An 18,233-nucleotide genomic window follows, 5' to 3' on the forward strand; every position below is an offset into this window, starting at 1 on the left:
TTCTTTAGCATCACTCCAGTGGAGGAGACCTCCTGCTTCCTCTGATGCAGAGATTAGGGTGCCTGGAAAGTTGTGCTCCCCTTTGGCTTTAGAGCTTTCCTGGGGACCTCCCTCCAGGAGGGCCAACAGCACCCAGGAAAACTGACGCCAGGTGAGGCCAGGCAGGACCCTTCTGCCTGAAATCTGTCCGCGGGCATTTCCCTTCCAGGAGCACCCACACCACACGGAAAGATTTCTCTCCACGCCAGTTCACCTCGGTTACTAAAATATCCCAGAATTGTTTCTTTAAGCCAGTAGAATCCTACTCTAAGAACAGATACAGAGAACACTTTTGTTAACATTCCACCTGAGCGATGCCAAGTGCAACTCTCCGGAAGGGGGAACCGTGCCCATCGGACACACAGGGGGAAGAGGAGGCAAGTTTTCCTCGTGCAAAAACAGCCTGTGGATTTTCTACAGATTTTGGAGTAGGACGGGTTCTAATTGGCTTTAGCTGATCTTTTCCCAAGCTGTGACACATTCTACCTGCAGCTGAGTGACACTGACTAATGTGACATTTCTGCCTTCGGAATCGCTGCTTCCAGACTTCCAGCGACCAGTGTCGGTCTGGAGAAAAGCACACTGATGCCAGCAGGGCTGGGTTTTGGAGACGCGTCTGATCCAGAGCTCAACGATCAGGATGAGCAGCCGCCACCAAAAACGAACCCTGCTCATCCCAGGAAGCAGGACGACCACGGCACCTCTTCGGACTTTAAGAACGTGAGAGATTACAACAAAAAACTTGACATGCTTTCCACCTTTAAAAGGGAAAAAAAAGAGGAAAAAAACCTCCTCCTGGGTACAGAATGCCTTTAAAGGTGACACGTTCCCCTCGCTCCCTGATTTCAGGCAGTTCTCAGGCACGGAAGCACCGAGAGGGTGGCGGTTTGCCAGACCTCACCTGGGCAGCATTTGCCCTCAGTTTCCAATTTACACCCCTCCGGGCGCATGCGCTACTTTCACCAGCGAACGCAACAGCCCAAGCAACTCTCAGAAGCACCGCGCAGAGGCTGCCCGCTGCACGCGGAGCCTCAGTGACATCGTGCAAGCAGGAGGGGATGTCAGAGCCACTTGTCACCTCTCCCGGGCTGCCAGCTTCCTCTGCAGGCCTCCTCGGGCTCTGGGCATCAGGTCCAGCAGCTAACTGGCCACCACACTCTTCCTCCTCTGCTCTGCTGTTCTCCTGAGGGAGGGGGTGACACACCCGCTAGCCAGAGTCCCCACACACCTTCCCAAGCTGGCAGGACCACCCGCCCGCAGCTGCTTACTGCCCCGCGGGTCACCGCCCCGCGTGCCGCCCGCTGCCCGCGCCCTGGGGCGGAAGTCACGCTCCCCCAGCACGGGCGAGATCAAGGCCACGAACACAGCAGCCACTCCTCCGCTCTCACTAGCCATCCCTCCCTGCACCGGAATTCTACGGGCAGCCGTTCCCTGGGAAGCAGCAGCGCTGCCTCCCGCCCGTGCATCTCCGCAGGGACACCCAAGCTGTGTTGCGCAATGTTTATTTACGGAGGCAGCTCCCTTTCACACCTCTCCATCTGGTGAAGCAGCCTCGCACGGTAATTTCCCACCGCGCGCAGGACCCCGCGACGCCCAGCGTTTACCCCGAGCCTGACCCGTGCAGCAGGCAGAGTCTGAACCTCCCAAGCGCTGCGTCGGGGGTCACCTCTGCTGCCCTGCCGCCCCCTCCCCAGGCACCCACAGACCTCTCCTTCCTCTCAGCCCTCCCCACAGCCTTTTGTATTTCAGGGCAGAGTCTCCCTCGTCTGCAGTGGCTATTCCACCATGGAATTCAGAAAGCAGGATGGCTGGCTTCGGGCCAGGGCTAACCCCCCAGGCGGCCAAGCAAACCACGCGGCCCCTCTCCCAGAGTGCGTTCTGCCTTCTACACACACCTCACGCCTCAAGTTCTCCAGCATCTGACCTGGGGTTGCTCGCAGGTGCCTTTTCCCCAGTTAACTCAGTCCTTGCTCCAGAGGAGCCCGCTGAGGGTGCAGCATTTCCTTCCATCTCTCCTCTCTCCCTCCTGGAGGTTTGTGCCATCTTGGATGCAGCCTCCAGTCCCCCCTTCTGCCTCAGCAAGTCACGAAAACCACGTGCTTATTTCTTTGAACGCAGGTGGTCAGCCCTGACCCACAGGCTACAGGAAGATGGTTTTTTCATCCCGTCACCCCATTATTGTCTAGATTTCCCCCCTGGAGGGCTCGCCCTACGAGCCCTTTCCTCCTCTCCCTTTTGGAAGGAAGCTGGCGAATGGGCTGAGCCTTGCTCATAGGAATGCTTTTCTACTGCCATCTCATGGAACTACAAAAGAACTATACTTTCCACTGGGGCACTAAAATCTTAGCAAGACTCAGATATCACCCATCTGGGTTAACAGAGCCCGGCTGTTGGGCGGCAATTGCCATCTCAAACAGACTCCTGAAGCCCTGGCGCGGCACTGCAATGCCAAGACAGCTCTTTGTTCCTGGCCACATTAACATTTCGGTGACGAATTGGGCCCCGACAGCCTGCTTGTCGTCTGGAGACGAGAGTCAGGCCTTTCTTTTTCACATCTACTTTAGCATAAGCCTTTGCAGTTTCTGCCCAGCACTGTGAATGGATTCTCCAGCAAAGTACTTTAGAGCTTAATTTCCGTAGGCTGTGAAAAGGATAAGGGAAATACTGTAAAAACGCTTTAAAAGAAATTAATTTGCCTTTCAGATTCCGGAAAGGAATTTTCAAAGCGCTGAGAAAGGATTAATGTCAGTGTGAACAGTCGGGCCGAACCACCAGAGCTGCTTGCAACACGCTTCCCATTGTGCCCTCGTCATCCGACGCCTGATCGCTGCTGAGCAAGCGCAGGCAGAGCGCGCGCACCCCAGGAAGAAAAACGTCTGCACGAGGCCACGCGGGTACCCAACTCGTCGCTGGCGCTCTGCGCCCCAGCCACGGAGCTTCTCAGTAGTGTGAGAAGACAGCGTGAGCCGCATGAACTCGTCCCTCCGGTGCCAGTCCTGCACTCTCGCTCCCCAGCCCCGGCGCTGGCAGCGCCGCAGCTCCTCTGCCCCCCGGGGGGGTTTCTCCCGCCCGTCTCATCACCCGCTCTCTTACCTCAGAATTGAAGCTGCCTCCCAGGGCGCTGACATCCATGTATACGTTTTTGAACAGAAGTGCTGTCCCATGGAGACTCTAAAGTGTTAAAAGAGGAGAAGGCCCACACTGAGCCCCGAGCTCTGCAATCCCCCGGGAGGGACTGGGGGGCCCTAGACACTGAACTAAGGCAGAGCCATCGCCGTGCCCCAAGGCAACAGCCTACGGCCTTTTGAAAATACATCATGTCAGATGTTGATTTATAGGAACAACAACAAGAAAACAGGATTAGATGCTTTTTGCTGACCAAACACAGAGGAAATGCAGCACAAATTAAGGCCTGGTGTCAAATGGAATGACCACGGTCAACCAGCTATTAGCAGGGGAGCAGCAGCTTTTCACTGCTGGAGGCTGCCTGCGCTACAGTTGGTGACACGTGTTAAGAAACAAGGCACACAAACTACCTCATTCCTGCTTTCATCCTCTTTGTTCTTCCCGCTATCCAGGCTCTCCGTATCCAAGGAGCTCTGCTCTTCGCAGCCCAAGCTCAGCAACTTCTTGGTCTGGCTGGTGGGCTTACAGGTCTCTGCAGGCTGTGAAGTCAGAAAGAGAGGGAGGTGAGAGGAGAGGCGGGGAGGAGGGGGAGACACAAACCCACCGAGACGCTGGCCAGCAGCAGGGGAGCTGCTGAATTCTGAGAAGGTGCTCGGGGTGACGCTGCCGCCCCTGCTCTGCCAGAGCCACGTCCCGCCGGGAGACGACACGTTCTTTACGAGGCCGCGCCAAAGGGGCTCCTGTCCTCCATCTGCAGAACCTGCCCGTGCCTCAAAACACCCATCACCCGAGACCAGAATAAAGCAAAGGATTTGAAATCTCCACGGACAAGACTTGACTCAGCAAGAAGAAAACCTTCGGTGAAGGTGTGGAGGCGTAAGACGTTCTGCACGTACACTGTCTCGTTTTCCTTTCAAAGGTCAGTTTGGTACCACTTGAGACTTCTGTTTTGTTGACCCAAAGGTCATTAGTCTATAAATAATCATTCAATGTGACTGTAAACCTTACATTCATCCAGAAAATTGTTCTTTTCAACTTTTTAGTCTCAAAGTTGAGTGAAAACATTACGGATTAACTATGTTATCTGTACTGTACGTTATGCCTCATCTGGATACAAATCAAAGTTCTACTAAAGTGACGTTTTTCCCCCCCCCAACAGTAATTGAATCAATTCTTTATATCTGCCTGACATCGCAGAAGAAAGCTTGCCACAAATTTAGCACTGGGCTCCCTAGAAATAACAACAGACACGTAGTGAGAGACCGAGTAGGGAAGTGGCTTTTTAACAGACAAAAGCCTTTCTAAGCTGACGAGAGATCACAAATAGTGTCTCAGCTTCTCAGCTTCTCAGCACCACCATGGCTGCGACTTTTGCAGGGCACGGTCCCAGAGCAGACGGAGCCTTACCTGTGTCCCTCCTTTGGCCCCGAGGCTGGAGTCCGCCAGGCTGGGCACGTCCAAGCTCCGGGCGCTGCGGAGGGACGCGCTGATGGGGAGCAGGGGCTGCTCACGCTCCTCCTTTCTGAACGGGAGGAAGCGCTGTCCTGTGAGAATGCTGGCTGCTGACCCTAACCCACCACCGCTGACCCTAACCCACCACCGCTGACCCTAACCCACCACCGCTGTGGGACTGCCTGTGAGACCCCACAGGCAGCGACCACCAGCGCGCGAGACATGCCAGGAGTAGCGGTTGGACTGACTCGCATCTTTCGCCTTCCAAAGACCCGCCTGAACGTGGTCGTTTACGTTACAGCACTTCGCCTGTCTGCCCCGCCACTCCGTGCAGCGTGAAACGATGGTGAGAAGCATCCTGCTCGCCACAAGCTGCAACCACCACCTCCCTTTAGACCCAAATCCAGGCTGCTTCCTCACCTCACACCAGCGGAGAAGCCCCAGGCAGCACAAAGCGGCTTCGCCACCACACATCGGCAAGAAGCTCCTGAACACACCTCTCCCCCCCAGACCCCGGCCAGAGCCCGCGGAGCCATCTGACAGCCTGCCGGGCTGCCTCCCCCCAGAAGTGGGAGCGTTCTCTCTGCCTGTGTGGAATTCCCACCCACGGGCCTCACCCCGCAGTACGCGGCGCAGGGTAACGGAACGCCCAGCCCCTCTGCTCTGTGTCCGTCCGAGATTCGGGACTGAGAACAGAGCGAATTCACTCGCCCGCGGCGGGACAGGGAGCAGTGGTAGCACAATCCATCCCACACCTGGCCTTAACCCGTTATCTCCTGCGGACGGCCACTGACGAGGTGTGGGGAGCAGAGGATGTCAGCTGCCCTTCAGCAAAGACAAACTCGCTTCCATTGGGCTCATGAGAACTTTCGGGATAAGCTGCAGTTTATCTGATATTTATAGTCCTAATTCTTAGCAGCTAACCGAGCAGTGCCACATGCTGGTAATTAGAAACCTGAGCTGGTGCCTCAGTGGAGCCGCAGCTGGGTACCGACAGAGCACAGCAATTCATTAACATCACACACAGGGGCCTTTTGGTGCCAGTTTTTCCCTCAAACCAGGAGATTTGGTAAATTCTTATTAAACCAAGGCAATCGCTTATGGACAAAGACAAGAAAACCTCCAACATTATTCCCAGTGAAGGGCAGGATCCTGCTATAGGTAACAGAGGGGAAAAGTCTGGGCAAAACAGAGTGAAATGGGCCAGCAGTTCACAGAGGAAGGGGGAAATTGTGTTTATCGCTGGGCCCATCGCACCCCTAAGCTCCCCCGGTGTCCTAAGACCACAGCAGAGGGGTCCAAGGTCTAAGCTGCGCTCAGGTAAGTCAGTGCTGCACCGCCTGCCAAACCATGGTCTGTAACACTGGGAATAATCCTTCTCTCCTTTGAAAAGCCGAGTTCACTCGGACTTTTTCCTGTTTCTCTTCCCTTTAAGAGGCAAGAGAGCCCATTTCTCAAGGTACTGGAGATCGACGTGGGAGAGCGGGCTGTGACTTCTCATTTCCCTGTCACCTCAACCAACCCAATCGCTCCAGGACTTGAGATTCAGCGAGCAAATTTAAGCCAGAAATAGCTGAATAAGCTATTGCCCCTCAATTTAGATTGCGGGATCCCCAGGCAAGAGGCTGACTTTGTAGTGGGCTTGCTACGAAGAGCCTTAGAGCCAAAATTTAAGATGATTGTCTATTGGAAGTTGCCATCCCACTTAATTTACTGCCCATCCCTGTTTGGATTCAGAAGGCACTTCATGTCCTCGCAGAGCTCCAACAAGGTGGGAACTGTGCAGCGTTTGCTGCGCGAGGAAGACCACAAACACCCTTTTTCAAGCTATATCCCCTCAGCTTTAGGAAAACCACTGTAATGCCACACCCATTTATGTGACCGCCAACAGGTTTTCGCCTCTTTTCTCCTGAAAATTGGCTTAGAAGCAAAATTTCATGCTCTCAGTTCTGCTGAATTGGTTACAAGGAAGGGCCATTGTGAAGGACTTACTCCTACCTTGTTCCCACCTGCTCCTTTCCCAGCATCTATCTCGCTGCAGCTGGCTGCAGTCTCTCTGCTCTGGGTCATCTCTGCTTTCCTGTGCTGGACAAGGGGGTCGCTGCCCCCACACTCAATCCAATAATCTGCTTTGAATTTATCTCTCTGTGCTCTACAAGCTTGATCTGCCCTCCCGTTGCCTCTCTTCACTCCTCTTTGCACTCCAGCACCGTCAGACTTCTGGGCAGGGCGTTTCCCACCGAAATCCACCCCAAGACCAAGGTGTTCAGGTGCTGTCCTGCCGCCCTTCACCTCCTTGGAGCTACGGTCCCTCTCACAGCACCAGGCTGGACTGGGTGCCTGCGGCGAGGGTGACCCCAGGACGGAGGCAGGCAGCGGAGGCTCCTCTGCAGCAGCGTGTGTGTCCTTCTGCCTCCCAGGCTTGTGGTGTGGAGAGAAGCAACGGCTCAGTCCCATGACCTGGAGGGCGTTATCGTCATGAGATTTGGATGAGCTGCTGTTATCATACTCTGATATCAGATCGCTGTCTTTGTCATTTTTCCAGCTGTCTTCAGCAGATGAAAAAATAAGTTTTGATATAGGATCCAATGCAGAGCAAAGATGCGCCTCCACTCCTCTCTTTGCAGCCACCCCTTGGCAGTCGGGTGCTACCTCTGCGATCTTCCGAGAGACTGCGGGGTGGCTCTCCAGCACGTCTTTGCTACTGTCTGCTTCCGTACCGGCTCTTCCTCCCGTCAGCTCTACCTGCTTTAAACCCTTGCTCTCAGCTCTGCCGGTGATCTTGTTGCTCTCATACAGAGCGATGGCTTGATCCAAAGCCTTGTCCTGAACTTCTGCCTTTCTTCCACTCTCAGATACCTCGCTGTGGGATCTCAGTTCTTCTTGAGCATCTAGAACATCAACTTCCTCCTGCAAGCTCCAGTCATTGGTGGGACAGACATCAGAAAGAGTAATATCATTGTTCCCACAGTAGAAATTTTCTTTTTCTCTGGCTTGCAATCTGCCTGGTTTTCTTTCCACATGCCACTCCAGTCCTCTAGATTTCTCTCCAACTGCTAAGTGATCAGAAGGCTTATGGACATGCTCATCCTTCTCATCTTTCATCTTCCGCTCTTCTTTCTGCTCTTCATCCACAAAGAGTACTTTTTCATCAAAGGCCTCTATCAGAGTTCTGACATTCTTCAAGTCTGGTGAACAGGATTCCTTTGACACACACAAAGATTGCACTGGTAGACTAACCTCTAAATCATCAGACTCAAAGTCAGAGGCAATGCAAAGCTCTTCTGGTATCTCTGAAGGTGTATGTTGGTCCTGGTGGATGTCTTCATCTTTGCTGCTAGAAGAGGGACTTGTTCCTAAATTTTTCTTCACATCAGGTGAGGTCTGGCACAGACTGTTCAACTCTGGAACAGGCAAGGGACTCAGCTTGCTTAGCCACCTGCGTGCGGACGGCGTCCTTGAATCCCCGAGGTCTGACAGTCTCCCTTTGCCTTTGTCAAGGCAGCCCCCAGCTCTCATCTGGCTACTGGGATCTGGGGCAGGATTCTCCTGCCCCGGGGCCAGAATAGCGGGGGGTCTTCCACAAGAGACTGCTGAAGGAAGAATCCCTGGCTGCATTCCCTAAGTTGGTAAATATTAGCAAATAACTAAAACTTATCAGAAAACTTGTCTATGTACCCTTATCTATCTAAAGTAGAGATATGCATTTACTTAATACACAATTTCTACATAAATAGGTGTGTAAATTTTTAAGCACTTGAAATTACATGCATACATATAAAAGAAAATGCTGAAAGTGAAGGCTGGAGGCTTTCCAGGTGGCAGAGGTCTATGCCTTGAGTGACAACACAAGGCACCATCCTTCCCCGAGCAGACCGACCTCGCTACCAGCAAATGGGAGGTGTGGGGGGGGATTTGCTCCCACTTGGGATCTACAGGGCATTCGGTTACGCCTGCAGGTGTCAAGAGCGAAGCAGACTAACTTCCCACAGCCGAACCCGTGTCCCCTGCCTGTGTGTCACAGCAACACGCGTGTGGACATGGCACAAACACCATTTGTTGGCCTCTCCGCGGAAGGAATCTCGCCAGCACTCAAATATCTGCTGCTAAGAACAGCACCAGCACCCTCGGCTGGTACCAAGGCTGGTGCCGGATCCTCCTCGGCAACAGCATCACCCCCCTCCAGGTGTGCGCTTCCAGACCAAAACTTCACAACTTTGGTGGGTTTGCGACCCCACTTCTGTTGGATTTTCACCAAACCCAGAGTGCTGGACAGGCCCCCTTGTCAGGGGATCGCTGTTCCGAGCCCAAAGCAGCACCAGCGCAGGATCACCCTCTAGTTCATCCCCCGCCCAGCCCTCCCCAGAAGGGCCACAAGCAGAATCTACTCACAATGGGTTGCTTCAGGGACTGCTTCTCCTTCTTCTCTTTCTTCTCTTTCTTTTCTTTCTTCTTCTTCTTCTTCTCTTTCTTTTCCAAGCTGCCCTGTGCCAGCAGTTTCTCTCGCTCCTGAATGACACGCTTTTTGTAGCGATCATCAGAGGGGTGGTCCCATGTGGACTGGCCGCTACTGAAGTTGAAGTAATAGACATCACCAGTGATATCCTGGCTGCGTGGCAAAAAGAGAGGGACAAGGTGACAGAGGACAGGCACACAGCTGCACGCGCCATACTGGGTCACATCACCACCTTAAGCTCAGTGGAGCGTGACACCCCCAAGAGCCCAGAGACACCTCAGTGCGGGGCAGCAGCTCTCCTAGAGATTGCTCACACCCTTCTCCAACTTCCCCAATGCTCTTTCCCCTTCTCCCACCACCCCAGAAAGACTCGAGCTCCCCTGTCCCTGGGAAGTACATCTCTTGTGGCTTCCCCCTGCTCTGCCGCCAAGACGGGCTGGGCAGGAGAGGCCACGGATCTCCGCGGGCAGCCGCTGCCCGAGCGCTTACCAGGGCTTCCACTCGGGTGGCAGCGGGGCCAGGATGCCCTCCCTGGCCAGCCACAGCAGCTCTGGCTCCTTCTCAGGGTCAATCCCGATCTCCCGTGCAAAATCCAAGATTTCTAGGAACACAGAAGAGGAATCTGTGGAGATGGTCTACACCAGGCACTACACAACAAAGCCAACCTCTGCGGCGAAAGCTTTGGGAAATCCTGATCCTGAAACGAAGCTGCTCAAAGCTGCCAGCACAGCCCCACGTGTCAGTGAGCGCGTCCCACCAGGCTGGCAAAGCAGGGAGACAGGCTGCAAAACGGCACTTACTTTTGCCACCAAAAAGCTCATTTTTCAGCTCTGCCTTCCATGAAATCCCATTTATTTGACCCTCTCCACCCACACTCCCCCCAGTTCCTGTTATAAGGCCCCTAGAAGCGACTCGCACGCTCAGATCCCCTGTCACAGCTCCAGGGCAGACAGGCATCAGTTACCTTGCTCACTGGGAATGTACGTCTCATCATAATCTTCCTCCAGAATGATCTGGTTACCAATGCACACCTTTGGTCCTGACATGGCTCCCAGCACCTGGTCATGCAAGGGAAGTAACACCAAAGCCCAGTGACCAACTGCGCGCAGAAATAAAGCTTCCTCATCCCACGGCGCGTGGCAGAACCCTGCGGGAGCCCTGGGGCTGGGGAGGGAACAGGGGGGCCGCCACGTGCGGTGCAGACGGGACGGGCAAGCGCAAAGGCAGCCACGAGGGATGGATCCTGATAAGTTGCCCTGGTCACAACACCCACAGCCCGAGCCACCCCCAGGAAAGGGAAATGTGCAACGGGGCAGAGCGCTCCGCTCTGCTGACAGCGCCCTTCCACTGCACACAACAAAACCCAGTCAAAGGCCTTTCCTGGGGTGGAAACAGGCAGCAGAGCTGAAGCAGCGCAGAAGTTACTACCAGCCCCCCCCCCGGCTTTCAACCTCTTACAAAGAAGATGAGCACTTGCTCCAGGCACGTTTTAAACAGGCAAAAAGTAAGGTGAAATGAGAAAGGGAAGAAAGAGAAAGCAAGCAAGCAGTTTTCCCAGAGCACAGCACAGCTTTTCGAGAGCAGTCCCCGGGCTGAATCAGCAGTGCCCAGGGCCAAGGCAGCTCCTCCCTGCGCCCTGCTCGCCTTCCCAGGGGAGATTCCAGCAGCTGGAAAAGGATCCTGTGTCCCACCGCTGGGGCACTGCTTTGCTCTTTAACTCAAAGACTGTAGGCAGTGACTTAGTCCTGCCACAGCTGAGCCCTTACAATTCACAGTTTTAGGTAGCCACAAAGTCACCTCCCCACCCCAGACAGCCCCAGCTGTGGCTCGGCACGGCCACATCTGGCCAGCATTCGCCTCACACAGCACATGGGGAGCGCGGCCAGGAGGCTGAGCAGGCTCCCCGCAGCTGCGCAAGCACCGGGGCGGCCGGGACCGTCCCCACCAGCCCCACCGCCAGCACGGCGGGATGAGCGGGTCAGAGCAGCTTTCTCCCCCGCGCCCCTCCAGGCACAGAGCGCCCCGCTGCCCTCCTCCCGAGGTTCAGGAGGCTGGGGCGCCAGCGACGGGAAGGGTCTGAGCAGCGTTAGCACACCCGGGGCAGGATCACCCCACCGCCGCGGTAACTACGGCCCGCGCTGTCTTTGTAGCTCTTACGTAAAGCGAAGTTCAGAAGCAGCAGTTAATCCTGGCAGCTTCTAGGCACAGCTAATCCCAGGACGCGCCAAAGCGAAGCACCAACGCCGCGTTTGAGCCGCTCGCCCTCCCAAACGCACCCGATTAAAGCGTTTGGACTTGGGCAGCTCGCTCGGGGCCTTCTGGTCTGTCTGTCCTCCCTCCCCGCGCCGCTCCAGCCGACAGAGAAGGGATTCACTTTCCCATCTCTGGCTCATACAATGTTTTCACAAGACATACAAGAACAGTGTATTATTTAAACAAACATAAGCTTCTCATAAACTTCTCATTTATCTTGCAGCAGCTGCCTCTCACTCACACAGCGGCAGCGGCGTCTCACTCACACCCTGCCCCTGCAGGCACACAGACACACAGCAGCGGCTGCTCTCACTCACACAGCGGCACACAGACACTTAAAGGGCCCATCACACTTTTCACTCATACCACGAAATATACCGAGTTTAAACAATCACCAAATCCGTTTGTAACATATATCATAAACCATTAACAATGAGCAGTCAGTTCAAAGCCAGTATATCCACCATTAGTGCACTATACAATGACCTGAAGCAAGATCCTGCAGGTGACGGTAATTACCAGTACCCTGGCCAAAATGCAAACTGCCTCTTATATACCAGTCATCGGTAGTTTGCCCCAAAAGATCTTACTTTCCTGCGGATTCCCAAAGCCAAAACCAAATGGGTATACCCCCTCCTCGGGACTGAGCCGTGCGCCAGACGTCTCTGTGCGTCTTACCAGCAGCCCGTTACCCTTAAACATACCTCTGTCCGCGAACCAGATGGTCCTTGTCTGCTCTCTCATTTGACAGCTGGGAGCGGAGTTCCTCTGAGAAGAGCTTGGGGTGCACCTAGGACGTCCACCCTCCAGCAGTGTCTCGGCAGCCGAGCAGAGATAGGTCCTATCTGGGGTGCCAAGATGTTTTGCGGAGAAATCACTCTATAACTTTTGGGGTTATAAAGTGGGTATGTTTATTCAGCGCTGGGCGCATGGGGGATCGCTCCACCACAAGCATGCGCATCGTTTGCAGCTCCCGTCCGGCTTATATGTTACAAAACAGTGCATATTCATAAAACGCCTATACATATACATAGTCTACCCCCGCCCCCCCTCACTTCTCATGGTAATCAGGTCTCCTCTTCTTCTTCGCTGATGAACTTTTCTCCCTGTCGCTCTGCGCAGCCTCAGTTGTTGTCTGGCTTTCTTCCAGGCCAATGTTTTGGGGTTGTCTGTTTTTCAAAGACTAGGAGGGACTTCTCTTTGGGCTAGGAGTTAATCGCCCAGCAACGTTATCAATACTTGGTATGTCTTTTCGAACAGTCCCATATGCCTCCCCTTGTTTTTGCGCAGGCCTTGCACCAACAATCTGATTGTTTAGACTCCCTGTCTCAGTGTCACTCACCCTGCGCCACCCTGCCAGTTCCTTGTCCCCCTCAGCAGCCTCCCGTGAGCAGCCCGGCCTCCACCTGCGCCCCGGCCACCGCCCGCTCCTGCTGCTCCGCCAGCCTGGCTGCCACCAGCTGGTTCAGCTCCTCCATGGTCAGACCCACCATGGTCCTCCAGGCCATCTTGATCTGCTGCAGGATGTTGGTGAGCTGGGCCCTGCGCAGAGAGCGGCCCGTCAGAGCGGCAAGGGGGCCCTCCGAGCGGGGTTCTGGCACCCCAAATCTCTGTGGGAAGATTGCGGGGCCCCGGCGCGGCTGCCCTTCCCTGTGCGTCGCCACCCTCGCTCCACATCTACTTGTTGCACTGCGGAAACCGAGCCAAGAGCTTCTCCAGCAGCTTCTCCAGCTTATCGGCTGGCTGCAGCCTGTGGAACTCTGGCGCAACGCTGACCCTGCCCAGGCCAGGCGGAGGAGGGATGGAGGCGGCGGGAGGCACGTGGGGCCTGTGCTTGATGAGAAACGATGCCACCACCGGACTGTTTCTTCCCTGGGAAGCGGGGAGTGGCGGGGAGGGCTGCTTGGGCCTGGAGATGGCGGGGTTCGGGAGGGGAAAGGAGAGCACCCGAGGATCCGTGCTCGGCATCACCATGGGAACGGGGACTGGTCCGATGGGAAACAGGAGCCGGGGAGTAAGGGAGGGGTTGAGCTGAAATGCCGTCAGCATGAAATCTGTCTTAGAAGGAAAAAAAGAGGGGAGGGAAAGGCTGGTTAGAAGAACCCACCCGAAGGCAGCATTCCTCCGCAGCCAGATGGGGCACGGGCCGAGCCACAGGCCCCAGCAGCCGTTCTCCCCACAGCCAGGGGCAGGCTCCCCATCCCCGCCAGGACGAGACAGAGTGGAGGCAGGCAGAGGAGCCCTGACACGAGCATCATGTGAGCTGTCCCCAGGGACCTGCAGCACCCACACAGCAGCGAGCGGCGGTGCTGGAGAGGCACTCACCTCGGAGGGCAGGGGGGACAGCATGGGGGTTGGGATCTGTGGGAGGCTGCTCAGCTTCGTGCCGTTTCTCACCATCTGAATGTGGTCATTGAACTGATCCTGGCAGGGAGGAAAGAGAACAGACACGTTTATCCGAGCCTGGGCCCGGGAAGTTCTGCGCATCATGCGCCTACAACAGGCAGATGCCCCGAACGGCTGCCGGCCCTGAAGTGGGCGCAGTCTGGTTCCACAGGAGTCAGGAGAATAAAAAAGGACCTGGAGGGAGAAAGACAGTAACAGCCTCGGCAATCAACCTGACACAGTGCTTCCATATCACGGGCAGGGGCCTCTGCGCCCTCCCCCAGGCTGGTGCCATCCGGCGGGAACTTACTCGGACTCTTTCCCTGGTCATCCGTATCCTGTTCAGCCTCATCTCCCACTCCTGCTTTGGCCTCATCGTCTCCAGTGTGGGCGGCGCAGACCTGCAAGCACAACTGAACTTTCCCACTTGCAACTGTGCTCAGTGGGAGCAGCTGAGGCCCCACACCCCATCCTCCTTCCCCCTCAGCACTCCCTGACTCCGACTGGGGGGGCAGAAGCACGGGCAGAGACGCGGCAGTGCGGGCAGCTCCAGAGCACGGCGCAGCTCCGGCGGGCAGACAGTGCGGGGGGATAGGCACAGCCCCACACCCCTCATGCTGCACTCCTGAACCCTGTTATTTTAACACAAAAGCCACAGGAAACCTCAAACTACTCTGGTCAAACCTCCAGCATCACCGAGGCAGAGGAGGTGGGCACGGAGGGACCCCCAAGCTCCCTGCCCCTTCTGGGACTACACGGACTTACTTGAGGTAGGTGAGGTGTAGCTCTGCTTCTTTTTCTGCTTCTTCTAGTTTCAGCACCAGCAGCTCCTTCCGGCTCTCTAGGGACAGGATCTGGCAGAGAGAGGCCCCCCACGAGGAGCAGCTTTCGTACTACCTCGTTTCTCGCTGCCAGACTGTGAGGGCAAACTCTTTGCTACCACACCAGGGCACCGCTCCCAATCACCAATTTTACCCGTTGTTATTATTACAATTTTACAACTTCCACGTTTACTGCAGCAATACGTGTTTATCCACCCCCTCTCTTGTCCCACCGACGGCTGCTCAAGCCTCGTCCCTGGCTGCTCCTGACTTCACCCAATCGTTCACTGCACCCCGGAGACTTAAAGAGCCTCTTCAGCCCCCTCTCCGCAGGCAAGGGGGCACCTACTAACCTCTGCCTTCCAGGCCCGTTCCATCTCCTCCAGAATGTTCCTGTTGATTTCATTGTGCTGGTTCTTCAGCTTATAAAGCTCCATCTCCCACAGCTGCCTGCACAGGCCCAGGACATGTCCACTCAGGCTCAGGATGGCCGACAAACCCCCCAAAACCCTGTCGACCCCCATAGCTGGGGGACCCGCAGAAGGGCGGCAGCTCCCACAGCCCGGCCCTGGCCACAGCTCCTGGAGGGACTGGCCCGAGCCCGAGCTGCTGCCCCACAGCCAACACGTGGGGCGAAGCGAGGGGCAGGGAATGCCCCAGGCCCAGCGCTGGGCAGGGCCACACGGCTCCGAGCCGGCAAATGGGACTTGGCCGCTCGGATCCCGGAGAAGCTGAGTCCGGCCCTTTCCACCTATGTCGCATGAGCGTCTGTCTGCACCCGGAGCTTCTCCACCCAGCTCTGCAACACCCGAGTGGGCCCGAGTTTAGCCGGGCAGCTGTGGGGAACCGAGAAGGAGCTTTCCCCTAATTCTGGGAAGCTGAAGTTCAGTCCAAGGTAGCAGCTTCAAGCCGAGTCAAACCACTGAGTGTAAACTCTAACCTTAGGGGCTCATTATGTCACAAGTACTGAGGAGCCTCTTGTGACCAGGAGCAAAGAGGATTTAATCCAGAGACTGGGGGGCACCAGCCTGCTGGAGGAGCAGCTCAAACCCTCAGAGCTCTCTCTAGCCTGCCCTGCTGGCAGCAGTGGATTTGCTCCAAGGCAAAACAAGTGGAAGGAAAAGATCATTCCTCAGCAATAATCTGCTAACAGAGAAGAGCCTTACTTCTCGTCGGACTGCTCCACGATCAGAGAGGCAATCTTGTTTTCCTTCTCCTCCTGCTCCTTCAGCAACCTGCATGGGGGAGGGAGGACAGATGGAGCTGCCTGCTGTGGCGGCACCGCCGGCCCAGGGTTTGAACGACGTGCTGGCACCGCGGCGCAGCAACACACTCCCGGCACTGGAAAGTGACCGTCGCTGTCCTCCGGAGCGAGAATTCTGCTGTATCATGATTCTGCACAAAGGCTGTGGCACAGAACCAGAACCCGCCGCAGGGAGCTGCGTCGCTCCCGCAACACGTGCTTCGCCACTGCTCACTGGAGACACGGTGACGCTGCCCCTCCCGAGGGCCGGCCCTCCACGCACCGAGCGGGGATGCGGGAACCTGCTGCCTGAAAGCTCCTCTTGAGGCCTTGTGCAAACAAAAGGTGCTCTGTCTGCCGCAGACCCCACCGCAGCCAGCAACCATCCCCCCCATGCTCGCTGCTTCCAGAATGGCCAAAGCGATCCTCTGCTGCTCAGCCAGAGTTAAGCAATCAGTATGCATTTAAATGTTTCTTTCTGCATCATGCAGCATAACTAACACCCCAAAACCTGCTTTCTTATGGAACTTCTGTGAAATAAAAGGCAATTTTTTCATATTTCTCTGTCAAATTTTAAGAAGCTTGGAAGTTTAACTAGGTGCTGTAAACCATCCAGTGCTAAAAATTCCAGCATCTGTCCGATTCCACCCCTAGAACACATATCCAGACACTGAAAATTCCAACACACCTATAAGTCACAGCATGATAAAAGCCAGTTGGTTCCAATTTCATCAAATTAAGTAACATGGTACAGAATGTGTTGTGAGTTTTATGTACCCTTTTGTAGCTGGTGCTTTTGGGAGAGTCAGTTAACTTGAATTTTACTTTTTTTTTTTAATATATTATATGTAAGAAATATTGCAACATCATTACTACCTCATTATAAGGCTTGTAGCCTGGCTGCACATTTGACTAGACTGTTGGTTGAGCAAAGCAGAAGAAATTGTATTTTATCAAAATTAAATAACAACGTGGCCAAAACACCAACCCTGTTATTTCTCAAATCAAGGAGTATTATGTGGACCCTGACACCTGACAGGCTGAAAAAATTATTTGGTCATAAATCCTCTGAAGTACAGAAAAACGCTTTTAAAGACCTTCTAGAGAACATTTTGCACATAAGCTGTGCTCATTTTTCCTCTGATATGCACAAATTTAGTGCTAATACAGCTTAGACTCACAAACAGCCTTTTCTTCATAACAGTATCACAGTAACTCCTGAACTTAGGTCCACACAATTAGCTAATCAGAGTATTGCCTCTTGCAAAGTATGGAAATAAATTTAGAAGAAACATGACACAATAAATTTTTTTATAGCTACATTTATTACAGCAAAGAAATTAGAAGCCTGAACAAAATTACATTTAAAGCAAAGTTAAATAGCTAAGTTGTAATGCCAGGAGGTAACACTGACCACAAGAACAACCTCTGAGAGTCCGACATGGAAGGTCCTCTGTCACATGCATCAGTCTCCTCGGCACCACCAGATGTAATGGCTTGCCTCAGGTAAGCCAGGCATGACTAACCTGTGCAGTTTGTCGCTGTTCTCTTTAGAGCAGATGTCAGCTAAGACATGTCACCATACAAGTTTTACTGGCTATCACAGTACACCTGTGATAATTATATTATTTTCACAAATAACAAGGGAGGTTGACTTTTCTGTGGTTGTGTAACCCTCTCTCCCTGCAGCGCTAGTTGAAGGCTCCCCAAAGTTTACCTGCCTGTACACAAAGCATCACCTCTGGTACAGCACAGCTGTATACCCTTGACTCAGACTGCTGAGAAAGAGCTGTGGAAAAAGTCTGTAGAAAGGTAACAAGTGTAAAATTAAAGCCCCTGTTGAGACAGGGGTTCTTAAGTAGCTCATGAATTCAGGAGGGCAAACACCAATTTGGAAAGGTATAAAATCTTGAAGGGAAAAAAAAACAACCGTGAGGCTAGTTAGTCTAACCCTTCTCCCACTGCTGCCTGCCTGGCTAGGAAAGACTCTTCAAGTGCCTTATCAGGGTGGTGAGCATTTAACCTTATAGCTTCTTAAGTCCAGAACATCTTTCGTGTGTAGTAGCCAATTAATAGTAACTTTTACGTGCTGTATGTTCCACTTGCAGAATCTCTTTGTGTCCAGGTAAAGATGCCCAAAGGAGCTGATTCAAAAGACGGGTAATAACCATAGGCATAGTATAAATCCAACCAAACAGAAAACCCACAGAAGACAGGCTTCACCAGCTAACAGTGAACACCAAACTTTTCAGCAGCTGTACATTAGGTTTCCATGTGAACACCATCACCGTGTTTAGGGGAAGTATTTTCTCTTGATTTCCTGAGATACACTGCAGTTTGTATGTCATGCTGTTTGTATGTCTGTCATCTAATTTTTGCTCAACATCTACTAGCCTTGGCTTGTGCACAGACCATAAACTGTTCCAAACTATCTTCTTGTGCATTGTGAATGTGACAC

At 54.0% G+C, this 18,233-nt stretch overlaps 2 protein-coding genes across 2 annotated transcripts in view; both read right to left on the minus strand.

Moving 5' to 3' along the window:
* The window catches only part of LOC113488462 (centrosomal protein of 164 kDa-like), a 48,000-nt gene that overhangs the window by 23,535 nt on the left and 6,232 nt on the right, over positions 1-18,233 (minus strand). The window contains exons 6-11 of the mRNA XM_026863603.1: positions 10,038-10,131; positions 9,563-9,674; positions 9,010-9,226; positions 3,576-3,704; positions 3,133-3,210; positions 1,118-1,222 (exon numbers count right to left, since the gene is read on the minus strand). Coding sequence (XP_026719404.1) covers positions 1,118-1,222; positions 3,133-3,210; positions 3,576-3,704; positions 9,010-9,226; positions 9,563-9,674; positions 10,038-10,131 — 735 coding nt within the window. The remainder of the gene's footprint in view (positions 1-1,117; positions 1,223-3,132; positions 3,211-3,575; positions 3,705-9,009; positions 9,227-9,562; positions 9,675-10,037; positions 10,132-18,233) is intronic.
* RNF214 (ring finger protein 214) overlaps positions 12,676-18,233 on the minus strand; it is an 8,112-nt gene continuing 2,554 nt past the window's right edge. Inside the window, exons 3-9 of the mRNA XM_026863775.1 lie at positions 15,699-15,895; positions 14,886-14,982; positions 14,477-14,565; positions 14,022-14,112; positions 13,652-13,750; positions 13,008-13,384; positions 12,676-12,868 (exon numbers count right to left, since the gene is read on the minus strand). Of these exons, the coding sequence (XP_026719576.1) occupies positions 12,700-12,868; positions 13,008-13,384; positions 13,652-13,750; positions 14,022-14,112; positions 14,477-14,565; positions 14,886-14,982; positions 15,699-15,895 (1,119 nt within the window). The 3' untranslated portion in view covers positions 12,676-12,699. The remainder of the gene's footprint in view (positions 12,869-13,007; positions 13,385-13,651; positions 13,751-14,021; positions 14,113-14,476; positions 14,566-14,885; positions 14,983-15,698; positions 15,896-18,233) is intronic.

Source organism: Athene cunicularia (genome assembly GCF_003259725.1).
Source record: "Athene cunicularia isolate RWA chromosome 24 unlocalized genomic scaffold, athCun1 chr24_part1, whole genome shotgun sequence".
Classification (NCBI taxonomy): domain Eukaryota; kingdom Metazoa; phylum Chordata; class Aves; order Strigiformes; family Strigidae; genus Athene; species Athene cunicularia.